The sequence below is a fragment of the Prosopis cineraria genome, unplaced genomic scaffold, assembly GCF_029017545.1.
Source record: "Prosopis cineraria cultivar Desert tree isolate PC_DT_omini unplaced genomic scaffold, ASM2901754v1 PC10, whole genome shotgun sequence".
Taxonomy (NCBI): domain Eukaryota; kingdom Viridiplantae; phylum Streptophyta; class Magnoliopsida; order Fabales; family Fabaceae; genus Prosopis; species Prosopis cineraria.
In genome coordinates, this window is record NW_026555341.1 from 31,812,287 (window position 1) to 31,833,965 (window position 21,679).

At 29.5% G+C, this 21,679-nt stretch overlaps 2 protein-coding genes and 1 pseudogene across 2 annotated transcripts; all 3 read right to left on the bottom strand.

Moving 5' to 3' along the window:
- Positions 1-3,346: 3,346 nt before the first annotated feature.
- LOC129322563 (uncharacterized) lies at positions 3,347-5,465 on the bottom strand. Its single transcript, XM_054968861.1, has 3 exons — positions 5,274-5,465; positions 4,715-5,049; positions 3,347-4,544 (listed from the first exon to the last, which is right to left on the bottom strand). The coding sequence occupies exons 1-3, from the start codon at positions 5,463-5,465 to the stop codon at positions 3,644-3,646; spliced, it is 1,428 nt and encodes a 475-aa protein (XP_054824836.1). The 3' UTR covers positions 3,347-3,643.
- Positions 5,466-6,982: 1,517 nt separating this feature from the next.
- Positions 6,983-9,222, bottom strand: LOC129321374 (uncharacterized; annotated as a pseudogene).
- Positions 9,223-14,256: 5,034 nt separating this feature from the next.
- On the bottom strand, positions 14,257-15,837 carry LOC129284422 (uncharacterized). The gene is made up of 2 exons (XM_054919903.1): positions 15,417-15,837; positions 14,257-15,234 (listed from the first exon to the last, which is right to left on the bottom strand). Exons 1-2 carry the CDS (start codon positions 15,740-15,742, stop codon positions 14,364-14,366), a joined length of 1,197 nt encoding a protein of 398 aa, XP_054775878.1. The 5' UTR covers positions 15,743-15,837; the 3' UTR covers positions 14,257-14,363.
- Between the last annotated feature and the right edge of the window lie 5,842 nt (positions 15,838-21,679).

Genomic DNA, 21,679 nt, shown 5'->3' on the forward strand with positions numbered 1-21,679 from the left:
TTAATCAACTCTTAACATTCAGCACAAGTACTAATTTGGCTTAGCCAAATTTTTTAATACATGAAACAGTACAATTAACAATTTTTGAGTTTAGATAATTCATTTTCTATAGTCATTTTCCCCTTAGGCTATCTAAATGATCAAAACTTTCCCCTTTTCATTTGTTTATTCAAATTTTCCCATTTTTAACCTAATAACTTAGGTTAGTTTAAGCCTTTATCATTAAAATTCGACCATTAAACTTCAGACTAGTCTTAAAACCTTAGTTTCACACCTAAAAGCCCTTTCTAATCCTTTTCTTTAGATTTTAACTCTTTAAACTTCCTGATTCAATTTCTTTATTAACCAAAGTTAAAGAAATTAGCGTAGAAACATATAATAGGGCAGTACAAAACTTACCCGACAAGTCATTGGCCAATGCAAACTCCTAAACTCCTACAAATCGATACCCTTATAGACAAGCTTTCTCTCCTCTCTTGGTGCATTTTCCTTCTTTGCTCTTCTAATTTCACAAGCTAAAAAAGCCAAGTTTAAATAAAATATGTGTCATGAGCTACAGTGCATGTAGCATATGCTGCGACTTATGGCATAGTAAGACTAATATCACTAGTGCTCGAGTGTTATATCTTGAATCACAGTTCTACTACTTAGCCCCATTATCATACTATTCAAAAAACATAAAACATCAATCCAACACCCAAACCATAATTAATTCACTAATTACTAATTTACCCCTAATTATCAACTAGTTTTTTGGATTGAAATTCAGGAGGTTACATACCCACTAGCTAAATTAAAAGTTAATTTAGCTACTTAACAATCCAAACCTCTACCATTAAGCTAGTTAAAGCTTCTACAATATTACCTTATCTTAATTTAGCATATACAAGTTTTATTCATACTTAAGTTTAGCTTACACAACTTCGAAACTCCCAACCAACCTAGAATTCATCCATCCTCTTTCACTCAATAGCACACCCACATATATCCACCTATTTAACTCCATACACCTTAAATCAAGCTCCTCAAGTCACATGCATGCCTTAGGGTTTGAATTTAACAAACCCTCATTCAGAAATCTAAAACCCACTTAAATCAAGGTAGAGAGGAAGAATGAAGAGTTAGTAAGCTTAATCAGATAATTGAAAGTCCAAACAAGCCTCTAATCTTACCCAAAATAAAGCATTAGCACAGCTACCACTTCCTTCCTTCAAGCTCCAAGTTTTCCCGACATTCCACTCTATTTTTCTAATGATTTTCACAACTTCATGATGAATCTATGCCATATGCCATGGCATATGGCACAGTGAGTAACTCTCAAAATTGCTTCATGTCATTCAAACTTGATTCAGTATAACTTTCACCCTAGTCTAATATTAAAGCTATTTATGATTAAAATACCAATTAACAATTCAGAAACATGATTGGCCTAATTAATCATTTCTTTTACTAATTCTTCTTTAATTAGCAATTAAGTTTGAATTTAAAAATTCCAGATGTTACAACAAGCATCTTTTGGAAGGGACAAACATAAATGAAGTAGGACAAAAAATTCTAAATCAAAATAATGGTGATGTTGTGGAGTTGCTATAACTATCAACTGATGGTTCAATTTTACAGAATGGGATAAGCTCTTGTAGGGGAGTACCAGCCACAATGGATGGAGAATGGACATTTGGTTTTTGTAGTAAGCTTCCTTGCTACCCACCTGTGATTGTAGAAATATATGGTTTAATTAAAGGTTTGGATATTTGCTGGGAGAAGGAATTTTGAAAAATCAAAATTTACACTAATTGTGCTGAGACAGTTAGCCTTATTACAAGGGAGGTTACTCAACAGCACCCATTTGAGGATATTATATTATTATTTCAACTTTTGAATCTATACATACAGATTGGAATATATCAACTAATTTAGTCTATAGGGATACTAACTTTTTGTGCTGACCTTTTAACTTAGAAAGGTCATAGTCATAGCTCTGTTTGTGATCAAATCTTTGATCATCCTCTAACTTTTGTTGCTCCATGAGATAGAGAATAATAAAAGGTGACTTTTAGTTTGATTTTGTAAGCTTGTGTTCTCTTTATTAATGTTTTTATAAAAGACTTTTAGTTTTTCATTTAAAAAAAAAGAATTATCATTGGTTTTTACATAATAAGTACTGTCACATTCAAAACTCTGTTCCTAGTTTTGTTCAAGTTTCATTGCTAGTGTAAAAAATACATTTATTTATAAATAACAAATATACTGGTTAAGTTGTAAACTTTAAGAGAATGTGTAAATCTCAATAGTTAAATTGTAAATTGTGTGTGAAGATTTGTAAATTATAATAATATTATTTAAATTATTATATATATTAAATTGGTTAATTTAATATGATTTTATGAAAATAAATATGATTTTTTTAATTATTTATTAGTGTTATTTCCCCCAATTGTGATCCATTAATTACCAGTAATTAGTTAAATTGGTTGGTCAAAATCATATTTTGATATTTTACATGAGTAAGAAATAATATTTGTTTCTTATTATTGATATATAATTTAGAGGATTTAATTGATATTAATTTTTGAGGTATTTATGTATAATTTTATGGTTCCTGCTTTGTAATTTTAATTTTGAGACCCTTTTCTATAATTTTTAAGTAACTGAGGCAATAGACTTGGCTTGGAATCCCCAACGCTTTTTCACTATTTCAAACTGTTGATATTCATATGAGTGATATAGAGGTCATGATTTAACATCTTTGATATAATTGCAGCATAAACATGTTCCAATGTCGTCTTCATTTGATCATGTGCTTGCTTCACTGTACGGAAAATCCTTGAAGCGATGATCCTCCCCATAGTGGTTGACCACTAACTAGATGTCAGGAATTAAGATGAGAACACTATCTGAAGGTGAAAAACCAATCTTTGTAATCTGTGAGAAACAGAGGTATCCTTTCCTCTGCTTCATGATGAATTGATTCTTTTTTTTTTTTTGATAAATACGATGAATTGATTCTTATTTCATCTTCACTGGATAGACAACTCATAATTTTCTATTTTTTGAATAGACGTGAATAAGCATACGTGTACAGGTCTACTGGATTGGCATTACTCGATAAAACTGAACAAGATCAAGGCTGGTTTGACATAAATATAGAACCAGCTTGCAAATTATTAATTTGAATTACTTTATAAGCCAATTCATATGGAACAGAGATAGAAGATGCTTAGCTTTGTTATATCTATGAGAAGGTTATCACTTCTGCAATTAATACATTAATACAACAGTAAGGTGGAATATCAAAATCATTTACAACCACTAAATCAAACTCTTCATACATAAATTCAACATCTCTTTGCAAACCACTTGTGAGTACAAGATTAAATAATATTATAATTAAACCAAACTGTATAACTATTAAACATACACTTCAGAAATCAAATACATAAAATATTGTAATCATTACTTTTTACTCCCACGTGCACTTGATATATTAATACAACAGTAAGATGGAATAATATCAAATTCAGTTACAAACCACTAAATCAAACTCTTCATACATAAATTCAACATCTCTTTGCAAACCACTTACGAGTACAAGAATAAATAATATTATAATTAAACCAAACTGTATAACTAATCAACAAACACTTCAGAAATCAAATACATAAAATATTACAATCATTACTAGTTCACTCCCACGTGCACTTGACATGATTGAGTGTCTAAAATCACAAGTTAATACAATGCTTCCATCCATTCTCTTCAACACGAAGCTTTCCACCAACACGTAGAATCCAAAATTCCTCCACACTATTCCACTTGATCCCTCCAATTTCTCTGTTCTTTCAAATCTCACTTGTTTCTTCCCACTATTCTTTCCCTCCCAATCAGCTCTCTCTTCTTCCCATCTCATTCTCTCCACAATCTCCATTCTCAACCCTACCTTTCTCTCTCCTCTCTCCAAACTCTTAAACCACATCACACCCTCTTCTCCAACTTTTCCTTCCTCCCAAACAGCTTCTCTACCATCTCCCAGCCCTGCAACTTCAGTTTTCACCACAACATCCACAAGCACTTCATTAATTTTCCCATCGTTTTCCTTAGAGAAAACTCTGTCCCACCTTCTTTGAAGTGTCATTTCATAGAACACTGACCTCTTCATCTGCTCCTTCACACTCACTCCTTCTTCCTTCACAAACATGAAAGGGCTGTACCATTTTCCGACTACCACTGGCTGGGAGCAATTCGACGATGATGGGAAGGTGAAGGGCGGCAACACGGCTCTCAAGGCGGGGTTGATGCCGAGAGCTTCACCCAATTGGTAATGGCGTGGTGTCTTGGTGGACAGAGTCCAACCCTTTCTCCTCAAAAACTGAGGAGCAAACCCATCTGAGACGATAGACTTGCCTTGGAATCCCCATCTCGTTTTCCTTATCTCAAATTGTTGATATTCACCAGGCGGATTCAAAGGCCTTGATTTGACATCTTTGATGTAGGTGCAACACAAACATGTTCCCATGTCTTCTTCTTTTGAACATGTGCTTGCTTCACTTCACAAAAGCGTTAAACCAATTGACTAGACGCACAGAACTAAGAATATGATCATTGAAAGGACATAACTCATCACATATCACATAGGATATGTGAAACAGAAGAGCTTTATACTATTATTATATCAGATATTTGTGTTGAATGAAAAGGGGCAAAAAGTGAGACATACCCTTGATGCTCCCCTTTCCTTAGCATGACGTAGTAGCGATTAGAAGACAAAGGCTGATTCAGAACAGGAATGAAAATAACTGCATCTTGATACACCACACTACTTTGTCCAGTACTCACTGCATAATCAATTGTTAAGTTCCTGTTTTGTGGAAATGGAAGATTGCCGATGCCCTTCTTGCATAAACCAAAACATCCATAAGTCTCAGCTTCTTGGTCTTGAAGTACAAGGTAGCCTGAATTTGGTCCCTCTGGTTGATGCAAAAGAGCTCCAGGATCCCTTTTGTACAAAGATCGAGGTCTTGTCACATACACACTCTCTCTCTCTCTCTCTCTCTCTCTCACTCACTCCCTTCCCTAGTTTGTGAACTTATCAACTTGATATTTGGTGTTCTGCGATAGATTTATATATATTGTTCGGGTTGTGTGTTTGTTTGATGGTATTATTGATGATTTTGTGTCAATGAAGCTGCATGGAAGTTTCCATGAATTGTCAAATCTGTGTGTGATTGGTCGCATATTCACGCGGGGTTTCTTGTTCAAACGGTTCATGATTATACAGGAACCTCCATGGAGGCTACACTTGTTTCTCCATGTTTTCGGCAAATGAAAGTCAGCAGGATGAGAATGGTAAACCCCCAAGCATTTCGTTTTGAAATTTGATTATTATTGACAAAGACATGAATAGATGTGAACAACGAATAATGAAACGTTGTGCATGTACATGTACTGGAAGCATTATCTACGATCATAGTTGAATACTTGACAAATCAAATGCTTTCAGTCATGTGCGTGATATTGAAATTTGTACATCAGAAGCTAGCTTCTTTTTTTTTTTTTTTAAATTCTTGAAAAGGCCCTTTGCACAAGCCCAATTTAATTAAGAATATTATTATAGGATGAGGATAATGAAATTTTTAATTTTAAGTTTGCTTCAACTATATCAAATTAGTTTTTTAAAATTTAATTTTTATCAATTTTATTTTTTATATTTTTTTAAATAATCACGTTTGTTCTTTAAGATTTAAAACATAAGTTAACTCTCAAATTAATCTAATACATAAATTATGTTGATGTTAATTTCATTTATTTGTGGATTAATTTTTAATTTAAATATTACTGTATTCATATTTATACATGAATTTTTTATATTTTAATTAAATTATATCATGTTTATATTTAATTCTCTAACTTTATATAAGATTTTAGTTCAGTCTCTTAATTTTATAAAGTATCTTTTCATTCATCTAATCATAACTCAATTAGTTTTAAATGATTATTTTTTATATCAATTATTGTTATTTTTAAAAATAAAACTAAAATATCAACATTTGACAATGTTTTGTTACTTTAAGTAAATATTATTTAAAATTTGTTAATTTATTCATGACTGATTTTTTATTACAGTTCAATCATATTCTAACTATTACATTGTGTGTTTCGACCCGTTCAAAAAATATTAATATTAAATAGGAGATACTTTAAAATATAATACCCCTTTCCATTGATTTTCTTTCTCTAAATTTAATTCTCACACGGTAATGGATGTAAACTAATTTTAGTGACACCAATTAGGATAAGGTCTAATGAAGGGGGTTAATTTCTCATAGTATGATAAATTAAGGTTTAAATTCTGGGTGAGAGAGGTGCCCACATATGCCCGACCATGCCTCAAACAATATTGATTCTAATAAAAAGATATCTATGAGCAATAAAAAAATAATTTAAGACAGAAGATTAACTGATCTCTTCTACAATTTTCGATAAAACAGGGAATAAACAAAAAAAAAAATTAAAAACCAGTTTTCAAGCAAGCTCCCTTTACACACACACACAACCTCCAAGTGCAAGCTCTTGATAAATAATGGGGGTGTGTATTCCCCATCCAATTCCCTTTTTTAAAGGGAGAATTAGATATAAGGACCTAAAAAGAAAGTTATTCACAAACAAAAATCAATAAAAATGAATTGTTGTTAAAATAGAAACAAGTATTTGTTTTCCTTTAAATAGAACTTGTATATTATTAGTCTTTATCTTTGAATAACTTTTTTCTCAAGTTTTTGGATGTAATTTTCCTTTTCTAAAATTTTATTCAACACCCCCATAGACAAGATTATATGAGAGAGAAGGTTATCTCTATATTCTCTTATGTATTTGTATGTGAAAGGTGAATTATTGAGTTAGAAATTTCTACAAATGATGCAGAGGACATCTCACAACTCAGAATTATGCCTAGAAAATGAAACTGGTAAATATTATATTACCCTGCTTGATAAATTACAAACTACAATATAATACAGTATCATCAATGTCAAATTGTTTGGAAGACTAAACTTGACAATATGAAAGATTCACACTCCACAGGTAGGTCTGATCCGCAAAAGATAAGCATCCAAAATACTTGTGTTCAGTATTGTTTTTCTTAATGTTACTTACAAAGCAGCCAAACAAATGAAAGAATTCTTCCTAAGAAATGAAGCTGAGAAACTTCTAAAGATTAAAGAATAACAGAGCCACTCAATCCCACTTGCTTCTGACATGATGTATGTGCTTGAATTCCCAGCTTAACACCAAGCTTCCATCCATTCTTCTGAGTACAAAACCTCTCAACCAAAACATAACATCCATATTTGTTCCACCCATGATCAGTCCCTCCAAGTTCATCCACCTTCTTCACTCTCACATGTCTTTCATTCCCCCAAACATAACCAGCTCTCTCTTGTTCCCATCTCATTCTCTCAACTATTGCCATGCTCAGTCCAACTCTACTAGCCTCATTCTCTCCATTGCCATGGCTTGTGAACCACATTATCCCATTAGCCACATCTTCAACTTGAGCCTCATTTCCACTTACTGAAAGCCTCATTGTTTGAACACTAACATCCACAGCTACAGAGTTATTATTGCCTTCTGCATAATAAGTACTGTCACATTCAAAAATCTGTTCCCAGTTTTGTTCAAGGGTCATTGCATAATAAGCTGAGTTCCTAACTTGATCTTTCAGTCTTCCTTCTCTTATGAACATGAAAGGACAGTACCATTTTCCCACAACAACAGCATCAGAACTCTTGCGAGATAATGGGAAGTCAAAACCAGGAAGGCGAGCTCGTAGGGAAGGGTTTAGCCCCGGTGCTTCGCCCAAATTGAAATTTTGCCGGGTTGAAGTGTAAGCCCTCCACCCTTTGCTTTCTAAAAAGCGTGGTGGCACTCCATCTGGTGCTACTGATCTTGCTGTAAATTGACCCCATTGATTGAATAGTCCTTCAACCCTCACGACTTCAAATTGCTGGTGTGTGCTGTTGTGATCTAAAGGTTGTGGTGGCACATCACTTACAATGTTGCAGAAGCAGCAGCTTGTCATGTCTTCCTCACTTGAATTTGTTAAAGCTTCCCTGCAATGTCAGTGTAAGATTGAACATTTAGGTCATTGAAATATTATACAAATGAAGTAGGCAATATAGGGCCAAAATGTTTTCCAATAACATGCTTCAGACTCTGGTCCTTGTGTGCTTTGCAATGAACTTTATCGGCTTGATTAGTGTGCTTTAACTAGTCAGATTTCCTTCGTATAATGTAAAATTAGACATGTTTTCCGTGCATTGTACAGAATTTGAGCAATAAGTCACTGTTAATTCATAACTTGTGAATAGTGCAACTTTGATACTACATAGACAAGTTTATAAGTTATAAAATGAGAAGGCAATCTCATGTCTTGCTTCAAACCCTCGATCTTATTACATAGGCTTGATTCGTACTCAAGTGCTTGTGTTTACCATAGAGGTCTTCATCATCAATGTTATCTGACACATCTAATGTTTAAATTTACTTGGTAAGTACAGAAATGATTTCCAATGTCTCTGTACACAAAACATTTATGCTAACCCTTTTGTTGACATGGCAAAAATATGTTGATATGAAAATAAATTGACGGTATAATTAAAAATAAAAGTTAAGTGAGCAAAAAAAAAAAAAAAAACTCTTATATTTGGATGTAGAAGATAATGACAAGAAAAGGGGTTAATAGAGTTAAATATATATCAGCAAAATTAATCTCTTCAATACCAACTCATGATGCTTATGTGCATTTTTAAAACTATAAAAGCTAACATTGTAGACGAATCAAGTTAAAAAGACTGAAAATTAAAAAAACAAAATGCAATCAAACCCTTTTTTGATGAAAAAATTTGCTTACCCTTTATGTCTCCCATGTGTCTTCATCAGATAATATCTGTTGGACGACAAGGGCAGATTGAGAACAGGTACGAAAGAAGCATAAAAGTGATCACCGTGTTTATTTGAACCACCAGATGAATAACGAAGAGTTAAGTCCCTGTTCTGTGGGAAAGGAAGGTCCAGAACTTGATTGCTTTTACACAAGCCAAAACAACAAGTAAGGTCGGATTCTTCATCTTGCAGAACCAGAATCCCAGAATTTGGACCTTCTGGTGGAGGCAATGATAGTGCAGAAGGTTGGTTTATGTACATTGAAAGAGGTCTTGTCACGTACATGATTTCTGTTTTGATTTTCCCCCCTTCTTGGTGACACAGCTTTTTTTTCCCCCCTTTTTATCTTCTTCTGCCTCGGAATGTTGTATTTATTCATGTTATATAATGTCAGAACAAGAAGGGAACTCTGAAAAATCAGTAGGGAAGACAATTTCGTTTGGTAAAGTAATCTGTTTCTTCTGTTTTGTACTGCTCTGACAAGTCAAGGAGCGAATTGTAAGTAAAATTATTAAAATGAAGAATCACAGCTTAAGAGCATGTTTAGTTTCTACCCTCATTTTCTATTTTTAAAAACTATTTGTAATAAATTATTTTTAAAACAAAAATAAAATGAAAATCTGTTTGGTTATATCAATTAAAACACAGTTTTAAAATTAAAACATGAATTAATAGTGATGGTTATATGTAGTTAATAGTAATAATTAATAATAAAAATTAGTCAAGATAACTATAACTTTTAAAATAAAATATATATTTAAAAATAAAAAAATAAAATAAAAACAACTTGAAGTTGTTTCTATTTTTTAAAAAAAAGATTGAAAATAGTTTTGATAATAATTAAATGAAAAATAATTATCTAAATAAGTTTTAAAGTTTTCTTGTTTTTAAAATAAAAAACAGTTTTTAAAAAATAGAAAACAGATAGGCCCTAAATTTCAAAAGATTGAATGACAATTAAATGACAGTAAAAATTTTAAAAAATAAATTAAAAATATCAATTCAGATGATTAAAAATTTAAGAGTTATAATTGTAACTAAAAAAATTAGTTTCTAATGTAACTTTCAAATTGTATTTAAAAATTTTTATTATAAATTTTCTAAGTTGATATTTGCAACTCATTTTTAAAAAAAATTATGTCAGAATCTAACTATCATTAATTTATTCTTTTAAAACTTATTCTTCCTATCCCTATTATAAGATAATTTTAATTACTTCACTAGAACTAAAAAATGACAATAAACTCATTAAATATGTTTTAAAATAATTTTTTAAAATTTTATCCCTATTAAAAATAAAAAAAGAGAAATACATAGAATGCAATCAATCATAAAATTAAATTTACAATAGTGATAAAATTAAAAAAATGATAGTAAATAACCCTTTATATGTTTTATATTAAGGACCAAAAGATTCTTGTGTCCTATAATAAGAAGAGAATGAAATGACTATTATTCTCCATAATGATAATAGATACTCCTTTTGTTCAAAAATTTAAGATATTTTTAATCGAATCTTACTTTCAATAAAGTAATTACTTACTTTCAAACTAATCCTATCTTTTCATATTTATCTCTATTAAACACCCTACAATAAATATAAAGTTATTTATCAATGGAGGCACTTTTAAAAAAAGGCAATGGTTAAACCTCAAAAGGTTAAAAATACCTTACATTTTAATATCTAACTCTTTAAAAAATATCATATAGTTTTGAACGGAGGGAGTAAATAGGTAGATAAGTATAACCACAAGTAGTATCTAGCAATGACATGTGTCTCTAATTCTATTTTGCTTTTTTTAATTTTTTATTTTTTAAAAATAAATAAAACTACCTTATCCCCAAATATTTCCCCGCTATCTCAATTTTTTATTTACTTATTCATAACATCAAAATTCTAATTAAAGTTAACAAAGAAAATTCAAAATTCTAATTTAAAAATGATAAGGAAATTATTCCTACTTACCATTAACTTATTTAATTATTTCTACTTTCTATTAACTTATTTATTTATAATTCTAAATTTCTAATAAATATCTATATAAATACATAAGTAGAATTGCAAACTTAGACAAGGTGATGCCATGTGCCGTTGATATTTTATGTTTCATTATTTATTATTTAAATTTCACATATATATATATAGTAGAATGGCAAGCTTAAATCTGTTGGTACCACATGTCCTTAATATTTTTATATTTTATTATTTAAAATATAAATATAAATACCTAACTCCCATATATATCTTCTTTATCCTAACTTCCTGTTAACTTATTTATAATTTCAAATTTATAATTTAAAAAAATAATAATTAAATTTAAATTTATAGTTTGAAAAAAAAAAACAAATGTATATGTGTGCGTTTGTGTGTGTAAGATTTTGATAATAAGCAAATTCTTTTTAACTTCCCCTCTAGCCCCAAAATTGGGTTTGTTATCCTAACTTTCAACTTCTTATTCATAATTATAAATTTGTATTCCAAAAATATGGTAAAAATTTTGACAATAATGAAATATATATCTGCATAAAAGTAATTAAAAAAGAAGTTGGTAGTTACATGCATAATTGTTTCGTGAGTGCTGGAATCTTATACTGGCACCTAACCTCATTATTTTTCTATTAAAGAAGTACACCAATTTTTCGAAATAATGATATTTAAAGCTCCACAACCCCTTCTCCCTTAAAAAGTAGAAACAGTTGCAAATCACTTTTGCATTAGTTTTTTTAAACTGTAACAATTATGGGTGGCAACTTATTCTAGGAACAATTTCCTCTTCTCTAAAACAAAAGAATAAAAAAATTTATTTAATAATGTGCTTTCAAAAAAATGTTTTAGAAAAAAAAATAAAATATTATTCTAAAAAATAGAAAAATGAAAACAACTTTTAATGTTTTAGAATTATTATTTTGTAGAATAAAAAAGAACAAGAAAAACATATTTTTAATTATTTTTTATTTTCAAAACATATTTTATAAAATATTAATTCTTAAAATAATAAAATAAAAATAATTTCAAATAACTTTTATCTCTCTCTTCTTTCCTTTCTCTACATCCACATTCAATCCAAGACTACTCTTAGAGTGACCACCTCTCAATGAGGAAACTTGGCTTTAGAAGACTGATTCTTGTCATAGATACTAATGAAGCACAAGTATGAATCATTGGGTTGATTCACTTCACTGTTCAATTTTCCTCTTAAAGCACATCATGTTAGGTAGTGCCGGGTCAAGATCCATAGTCAAAGAGTGCAACATAAATAATATAATTTAAAAATTAATAATTTTTTAAAAAATAAGGTAATTACATTAGGAATAAAATGTAATAATCATCATTTTTTAAAAAATATATATTAAACAGGTTGATATGGTCTTTTATGTAAGATATATTTTTCATATCTTATAATTAGCATTAAAATATTACTTATCTAATAAGTTTCTTAAGACCAGATTTTTTTTATTTGGTCTGGAGGATGCAAAATCTTAAGGACAAAATTGCATAGTTCAAATCCTTTTTCTTGCTTTACAAATTCATAAAAGTTCTACGCAAAAATACAAGCTAATTGGGATGAATTTTTGTTTTCACCCCCGTTACTAAAACAATGAATTAAATATATGAGTAAAATACAATTATCTTCTTTTCATTTCTCTAAAATTATTTTAAAAATTTAAATTTTAGTCTAATCTTTAACATCTTTAAGAATATTCTGTTAAATATTTTAAAATATTTATTTTTTTATTTGCAATTGTTTTAAAATTTTTATAATTATTAATTTTCCCTTATGATCTAAGTTTCTACTCTTTTTACCAATTTTTTAAAAAAATCTAAATGATTAAGTATGTATGTTCAAATAAATAATTTGAAAAATTTGTGTTGAGGTAAATGAAATTTAAAGAAAAATAAACATAAATTTTATTAAGTAATTTATCATATCAAATTCTTAGTTCATAATTTTTTTAATTGCATGTTTAAATATTATTTTAGCCAATTTATAAATTAATTTTTTAAAAGATACTAAATAAATGCATTTTCATAATCATAAAATTTTAAATATAAATAAAACATAAAATTTTTGGTTAATTTAAAGTGAATGTCATATTATTTTACTATAAATTTATGAATAATATGATTTTAAAGATACAAAAATTCAACTATCAGTGCCATGGTTTGAGTAAATTATTTTGAAGGTTTGGATACTATAACACTAAGAAAAATTTAATTAGTAATTTAAAGAATTAATTAAATGATAATAAAATTTTTAATTTCGAATTAGCATGTGATTTAATTTGTAAATGTCAACAACATTATGAAGATTATTTTAAATTATTTGCACGGCCACGTAAAATCTGTATGTTGAACTGACAGGATAAAAAATATGTTCTTTTCGTTGACGTGGGTCAAATGTGACGGCAACAGAATTATCAAATCATTCATCTTAGAAGAGGAAGAAAGAGAATAGGTCAAAGTTGTATTCTGCACATACGAATAAAAATGACTTGGTAAGAAACTGGATTGAAGAATTTTTTTTTTTTTCCTGCAGATTCAAGTTAAAATAAAATTGACTTGGTAAGAAGAAACTTGAAATGAAGAATCCTTCTTTGCAGAGACTATTTCGCATGGGTTGAATTTTCATATTGGAAAAAGTAATGATAAATACAAATTCTAGTGCAATGCTAGGACTTTGGATAGAGTTTGACCATGAAATATCATCGTATAACATCACATTTAAAATTCTATGTAATTAAATATTATTTTAATATCTATACATATATATTAAGGGTTCAATGCAATTTTTTGTAGATTTGGAATCTGAGTCAACCCGGTCTGTTAAACTGGTAAATTATTGAGCTAATATTTTGAGCAATTTAATAAAATACTTTGCTTTTAAACATGGTTAATTATGGGTTTAATCATTAACTCTTGAGTTAGTGCTTTCACTAGTTCAATGAAAAGTCTGATTTCCATTATATCTTTTTTTTCCCCCTTTTGTTCTCTGTTTTATTTTTATTTTTGTTTTTTTCCATGATCAGATCTTGAGCAAATTTCCTTATGACCATAGGCTCTTTTTTCTCTCCAATTTTTAGAATTATGATCCTTTCCCTGGATTGGGATTTGCATTTACTACTGTCTGATCAAGCTTCTGAATCTGATGTTCTCCTCCAGTTCACTACGCTACCTACATAGATCTCAAAGTAAAAGTTCAGAAACAAAGAATGGCTCTGAGCAACTTATCCAAATAATCTTTATGGATATTCAAAATGAGTACATTGCAAAACTAAATAAAACAAACCCTTTACTTCATCATCAACAGCAGCACAACATTAGGCCTTCTTCAAAACTTCTTTTGTTAATCTACACTTGATAATAAGAAAGAAAGTGAAGCTGGTCCGGTCTGCAACAATGTCAGAAACAGAAATCATCCATTTCTTCATTCCCATTTACTTCTAACCTGATGGTGGTGCTTGAAATCATAGGTAAGTACTAAGCTTCCATCCAATCTTTTAAGCACAAAACTTTCAACAAGAACATAACATCCAAATCTCTTCCACTTACCTGTCCCTTTGAACTCTTCTGTTTTCTGAATCCTAACTTTCTTTTCTTTCCCTTCAACCCACCCAAACCTTACTTGTTCCCATTTCATTCTTTCAATTATTGCCGTACTCAATCCTACGCTGCTCTCTTCTCCAATGTTATTACAACTCTTGAACCACTTCACACCTTCAACTTCTATCTCTTCAGTTTCAACTTCCCTTTCTGCAACTACAACCTTTTCCTTCTGAACTACAACATCCACAGTGACGGTCCTGTTTTCGGTTCCACGATCATTCTCGAGCGAAAAAACTCGTTCCCATCTTTGTTGTAGAGTCATCTCATAGAACAATGATCTTCTCATTTCATCTCTCAATGTTCTGTGTGTTCCTTCTTTGATGAACATCAAGGGGCAGTACCATTTTCCCACAACAACAGCTTCTGGATTTGTGTTTGCCATGGAGAAGTTGAATTCCGGCAGGCGAGCACGAAGGGCGTTATCTACTCCGGCTGCTTCTCCTAAACTTGAATCAACTGAATCACTGACTTTCACTCTCCACCTCGCACTCAGAAACTTTGGAGCAAATGTGTGCGGAGCAACAGGCTTAGCTGAGAAACCTTTCCTGAAAGTAATCTTGCTTCTCCTGGGAAATACCTCAAACACTTGGTGTTCGTTACTGATATCTAGTTGGCAATGAGGTTCAACTGGTACGGAATTGTAGAAACAGAAGGTCTCCAAGTCTTCCTCTTCTATGCTGGTAAATGCATCCCTGCGAAACCAAACTCAATTTAAACATAGAACTTCAAAAAATAAAGTATGTTTGTGTGTGACTTTTGTTTTCAAACATTATCAGGAGGATATTTTAATCAGAACAGAAAGTTAGAGGCGTCTCAGTTGGTAACAGAATGGAATCAAATCTTATCAAATAGGTTTTGGGAGATTGGAGCTTACCCTCTATGCCTCTCATTTAGCTGAATGACATAGTAGAGATTGGAAGACAATGGCTTGTCAAGAACTGGGATGAAGGCCACGTGGCGATAATGGGTGGCTCTGCTCAGAGAAATCCCCGATCTGTAGAACAACTCAATGTTGCGATTCTGAGGGAAAGGGAGCACCTTGAGCTGATGGAATTCTCCGAAACAAGGCGAAGAAGAACAAGATGGTCTCACTTCGTCATCTTGAATCACCAGAATCCCCGAATGGGGTCCTTCAGGAGGACCCAAGGACAGAGATTCAGCAGATTTTTTGTAAAAAGATAGAGGCCTAGTCACGTACATGATCAGATTCTGATCCTCTTCTGGTTTTTCCTCCTCAAAAATATCAAACAACAAAACCACTCAAATCACTTTTTCTGGTCTCTGGATTCAGGGAATGAACGAATGAATGACTTGCTATGATTTGGCTCAAACGCACTCAGTTATATATGAGTTAAAACTTTGACTCGGTCAGCGATGGAGGGGTTTGTTGAATTAATCAGACTTGTTCGTGCGTAATGATTCCTCGGAATTGACCCCGGTCAATTACTTTGTGTAAATGCAAGCAGTCATGAGAAAGAAATTAAAAACAAAAAATCAAAGTCAAAAGTGAATTAAGCGTATTAAAAAAAGCATGTCCCATGACAAATCTTATTAATTTATTAATTATTATTATTATGTAAACTAAGCATACTAAAAATAACATGAGTATATAATTTATTACTCTTCAAAAAAAATCATGGCTTTTATTAATGGATAATTAATAAATTAAAATATAATCCTTTTTTATTAAAAGCAAAGTCATATCAATACAAATGAAATCAAACTAAAGGAAAAAAAGAAGTAAGAGAATAGAGTTAACTTAAAAAGTTAACTTCTGAAAGTTTTAAAGATAGAACACATGTCATTAAAAGTTTAAAAGCTATTCACTACAATCATCTTGATTAAAGGAAAGAAAAAAAGTTAATAATTGAGTAATATCTTGATTAATAATCAGCGAAGCTACCAATTTCTCATTTGTGTGAAACATAAGCTTCGACTGGTATCAAAGCTAGAACGAAAGCAATCTAAAGCAAAAGATGAATTTAGTAAGCTCCGTTGCTTTTTCTAAGTTAAGGCTATGACTACTTTTTTATTTGAGCAACACACTAATTTGAATCTCAGGTCTGTCTCTTTTCCTCTTCTTCTGGCATGATAAATCCAATTGATGAAGGAAAGTGTACGAGGAGGTATTTTTATGGACGAATCGGGTGCTTAAAGGAAAAATATTCACAGATTTGCTTGAACACACATCAAAGGATTTCCTATTCTAGGCACATTTATTTTGGAGAAAGAGGTAATCTTGACGAATTTTCGTTATAGCCTGCATGATACCCAATTTCTTCCCATGTGTAAAGATGAGTTACTGATCTACCAAATAGAGTTGATGATGATTATGGTCTTTATTATCATTTCATTTTCTTGCTTGTCAATAAGCAATTTGAGAAAGCCATTAATGGCCTGTAGAGAGTCAGTTGCGTCCCAATTCTCAACTTTGAGACCAATAGAACCAGACTAGAGAGCTTTGAACAATGGAAAATGGAGGAAAGGATGAGATAGAAATTCCTTTGAACAATAAAAATTTTATTAATAATATTTTTTAAATATTACCATTCATACATATTTTCTCTCTTTTATATTCTTTCGTAAATGGAATATTAAAAAAATAAAATTATATTTTTAAAAATTTATATTTTTATTTTAAAAAATAAAATTATAAAGTATATCTAATAAACTTTACTAATATATGTGATTTTGTTTAAAAAATTATTTTGTAATTTAAGACAAGAGAAGTAATATTTAATTACAGAACACTTTGAGATAAGTCTATATAATATATCATTTCAAATTGAAGTACAGCCTGGCCCACTCTTTTTAGGAATGCAACTTCATGCTAATCAATCTGTGCGTTTTATCAATACAAAAGAAGAAGAAGAAGAAGAAGAAATTTCTAGGCCGTCCAATTTTAATCTGAATTTTTATAAACTTAAAAATTTAAATCCAACCGTACTCTTTAAATTTCAAATCTCAGTTTAGGCCAATAAAACCTCTGTCTGATTGTTAACTAGGTATTCCCTTCAAACTATAATATAAATTATTGTTAACTAACTCACATACACATTTTTAAAAAATTATTTAAAATCTTGATTTTTAAAAAATTTTCGCTAAGTGCAATAAATATAATATTTAACTTATTCAAAATATTATTATTAATTAATTAATAAAGTAAGGGTGTTATTAAAATATATAAATATATATAATACTTATCCAATGTCTTATATTTTAAACTAAACAAAATTTTTTAAAAAATGATTTATATTATAGTTGGGAGAAAGTATGGCCTAACTTGTATTCTTAATTCTTAACTCTTAATGTCACCTTGTTCAAACTTCTCGTGTGTTTAGATAATAGTTAAGGACAAAAACGTGACATTTTTTTTTAAAAAAAATGATGAATATGTCATTGTCAAATTGAATTGCTTGGAAACTCGAAGCTTGTCCAGTCCAAGTGTTCTTCCTTTCTTCATGAAAACGTGCATTGTCTAATTCTTTGTGGAGAAATTTTTGGAAGAGTCCAACTTTAATTTAAGCTTTCCAAAATACAAATCCAAGTAGGATTTTTCTGTGTTGAATTAATCAGTTTTAGTCAATGGCTGAATTGGTGTTGCTTCCAAAAGTATAATCATTGGTTATTTATGTAAACACATAAATTGACACCTTCCTTTGGCCAAAATTACTAGTTGTTAGCTTAAATATGAACATTAATTTATTTTTACTTTTTTTGAATGAAACCATTTTTTTCATAACAAACCAACCCAATATCCAATATTATTAATTAATTTAGATTTGAATTTAAATTTGAGTCCATATAAATGTAGAAAACGTTTTTGGAATAGCTACTTTCTATTAAATTGACAATACTTGAATTTAATCTAATTATATATATATATATATATATATATATATATATTGGATTCCAGTGAGGCCAATCAAGGGAAACTTTCATGACCAATCCAAGTAATATAATGTCGTACTATTATCAACGTGGCATGGGTCACAGGACCTAACCACTTAGAACTTTTTATTTTACTCTTTTCTAATCATAATATAAGATATTTTTTTAAGTTTTATTTGATTCAAAATATAAGATATCCAGTAATTTTTATAATTATATTTTCAATTATACTCTTACTTTATTTATTATTTTTTAAAAAATAATAATGTATTGAAGTTTTCAATTATCATTATTAAGACTAGAGAGAGTATATTAAAAAAACTTCTTCTATTATTTTGCTATCAATTTACAAAGAAGAGTCAAATTAGGAGACTTCTGGGTAATTGGCATGAGACCGTAGTCCAATAAACACAAGTGAGGATGGTTAGGGGGCAGCGGCCAGAGAAAATATCATAAAAGGTCAAAGTTACATTACAACTCACACGTCATTTTTTTAAAATAAAAGTTAAGTATATTTTATAATTATTAGTAGAGTCATTAACTTGGACAGGTCCGACTTATTTAAATTAAATTTGAGGTATTTTACCTTTCAAAAAACCCATATAGTGAACTTCAATCTAAGTTTTTTTTTAGATGGGTTTAGATTGATTTGTCAGACTTAACCTAAATTATTAACTTTACATACATATAGAGTCGGTAATTTTAACAGTCAGGCTTATTTTAGTAGGACTCAATTCAACTCGAGCTTATTCAAATTAAGCTTAAAAATATTCTACTTTTTTAAATATTTATATAATCAAACTCGATCCTAATTTTTTTAACTTTGTTCAAGTTGACTTGTTGGAGTTGGTTCGAATTATTGGGTTTTAATTATTAGGTGTTATATCAAAATAATTTTCTTTTTTATTTTTGGAATTTTAACAATCATCTTGTGACTCGAGCCAAAGTTTTATAATTTATTTCATAAAGAATAAAAATCAATAGAAGTATAATAAAAAATACTTGGATGTTTTTGGACAAATAAATATTTGTATAAATAACTTTTCTTAATTTATAGTCTGTTTAGTGAGAGTCTAATTAAAAAGATATATAATTTTCTTAAAAATTAAAATTTTATTTGTTTTTGAATAATCATAGAACAGTTATCAACATCTTATATTATATTTTGGAGGGAGTATATTTTTAAAAAAAAATCCTCCTATTGTTTTGCTATCAACTTACAAAGAAGAATCAAATTAGGAGACTTCTTGTGCGCAAATGACATGAGACATCGCAATGAATACAAGTGAGAAGGGTCACATGATAGCAGTCAGGGAGGAAATATTCTGGCCCCAAAAAAAGGGTCAGAAGGGAAATATCATAAAATGACAAAGAAATTGCTCTCCATGCTTCTAAAAAAATAAAGTCGATCTATTTTATGAGGTGGTGTATCAAAATATTAAAATTAGATTTCTTTTTTAACTCTAAAATTTTAATAATAGTCTTGTGATTAAAACCAAGGTTTTATATTTTTTTTGTAAAGAAAAAAATAAATAGTGGTATAATTAAAATACTTGAAGGTTTTTAATTTATATATATAAAGTTTTGAAATAGCTCATGACAAAGACAAGGATAAAGAGATAATGTAATGATGCATTTATGTTTGTTTTGTTTTGTGACGGCGTCAGATTCCAATTCCTATGGATCAGGTCAACTGTCAAATCTGGCAACCACTTTTCGAGACTTTGGCACGTTAAGTTTCCTTTGCTTTTTTGGCCCCTTTATTTCTCCTTATTTTTTTAACACTATAATATTGCAATTTCCACATCGCTTTGGCATGTTACGTTAGGATTAGCATGTTGACTTCCAAAAGAAAAAAAAAAAAAGGAATTAGGATTAGCATGTTTAGTCAGGGTCCCTAACATTATGTTTCAATTCAAGTGTACCAGCTGGTTAATTTAATAGTAAAATCATGTGACGATTTTGATTTGATTCTAAAGAAAAATCATTTTTTTTCCTTATATTAAAGTTTTCTCTTCCATAATACTCTTATTTATTGAAGTATTTTTATCTATGTACATTAAATTTTAATCATTGTATAATTCACTTTATATACTCAAGGTGTCTAATCAAATCAATATATAAATGAACATATGAAATTTTTGTACATTATTTATTATATAATAAATTTTTATTTTATTATTAGTACTTGTAACAGTTTACGTAGCAGTTTACAAGTTACTTATTTTAATTTGATTAGATATATTAAATACATAAAATTAATTATGTAATTTTTTAAAAAAAAATTAAGGTTAGGCTATTAAATGCCTAATGTTAGGTACTCAGTCACCTGGTGGCCACCCACTCGTACTCGTCCGCCAAAGATATTTTATAAAAAAATATTATGTGCATAAATAAAGTTTAATAATCATATTTTGTAAATTTATTTTAAAAAACAAAATTAAAAATTAAAAAAATGTTCATTTTATTTAACTTTAAATCTAAAATTAAAGGGTAAAAATATTCACAATTTTTTTTTCTAGAACACCAATTATCTTTAAGTAAAAGATAATTCAAGAGTGTCTATGATGCTAATAAAATGGGCGTAAAAATATTTAAACTATTAAATTTGACTAATGTCTGTTAACATTAACCATTAAAAAAATGAAAGCAAACATAAGATACAAAAATACACATAAACTTTTTAAGAAAAGCACAATCATCGATTCCTATACTTTTATCAAATTTTGCTTATAGTTTCTGTAGTTTTTTTTCTAGTGTTTTTAATTCTTATAATTTTAATAAGATTATGTGACGTTTGTTACTTAGGTCACTATAAGTTCAATATTTTTACTCTTTATAAAGCAAATTTAATAAAACTATAAGGATCAATAGTTATATTTTTCCAACTTTTTATCTATGATTTTTTGATATATTTAAATCAACAATAGTGCATGCATGGCACCCATTAACTTTATAAAAGAGGTCACATAACCAAGCTAGGCTCTAACAATTTGGGCTTTTGGGATTACTAAAATTGGCTTGAATACTCGAATTATAAGATATTATTTTATTTTATTTTTATTCAATTTTAATTTTTATCTTAAAAAATTTAATTTTTTATCTAATCTTAATTTTATTTTATTAATAATTAAAAAGAATTCAGGTGTTCGAACAAAGCTCATTTAGGTTTGAGCTTAGCCTAGATTTTATTACTTCGGCTTGAGTAAACCCAACATAAGTAAAATTTTATACTTCCTCTGATCC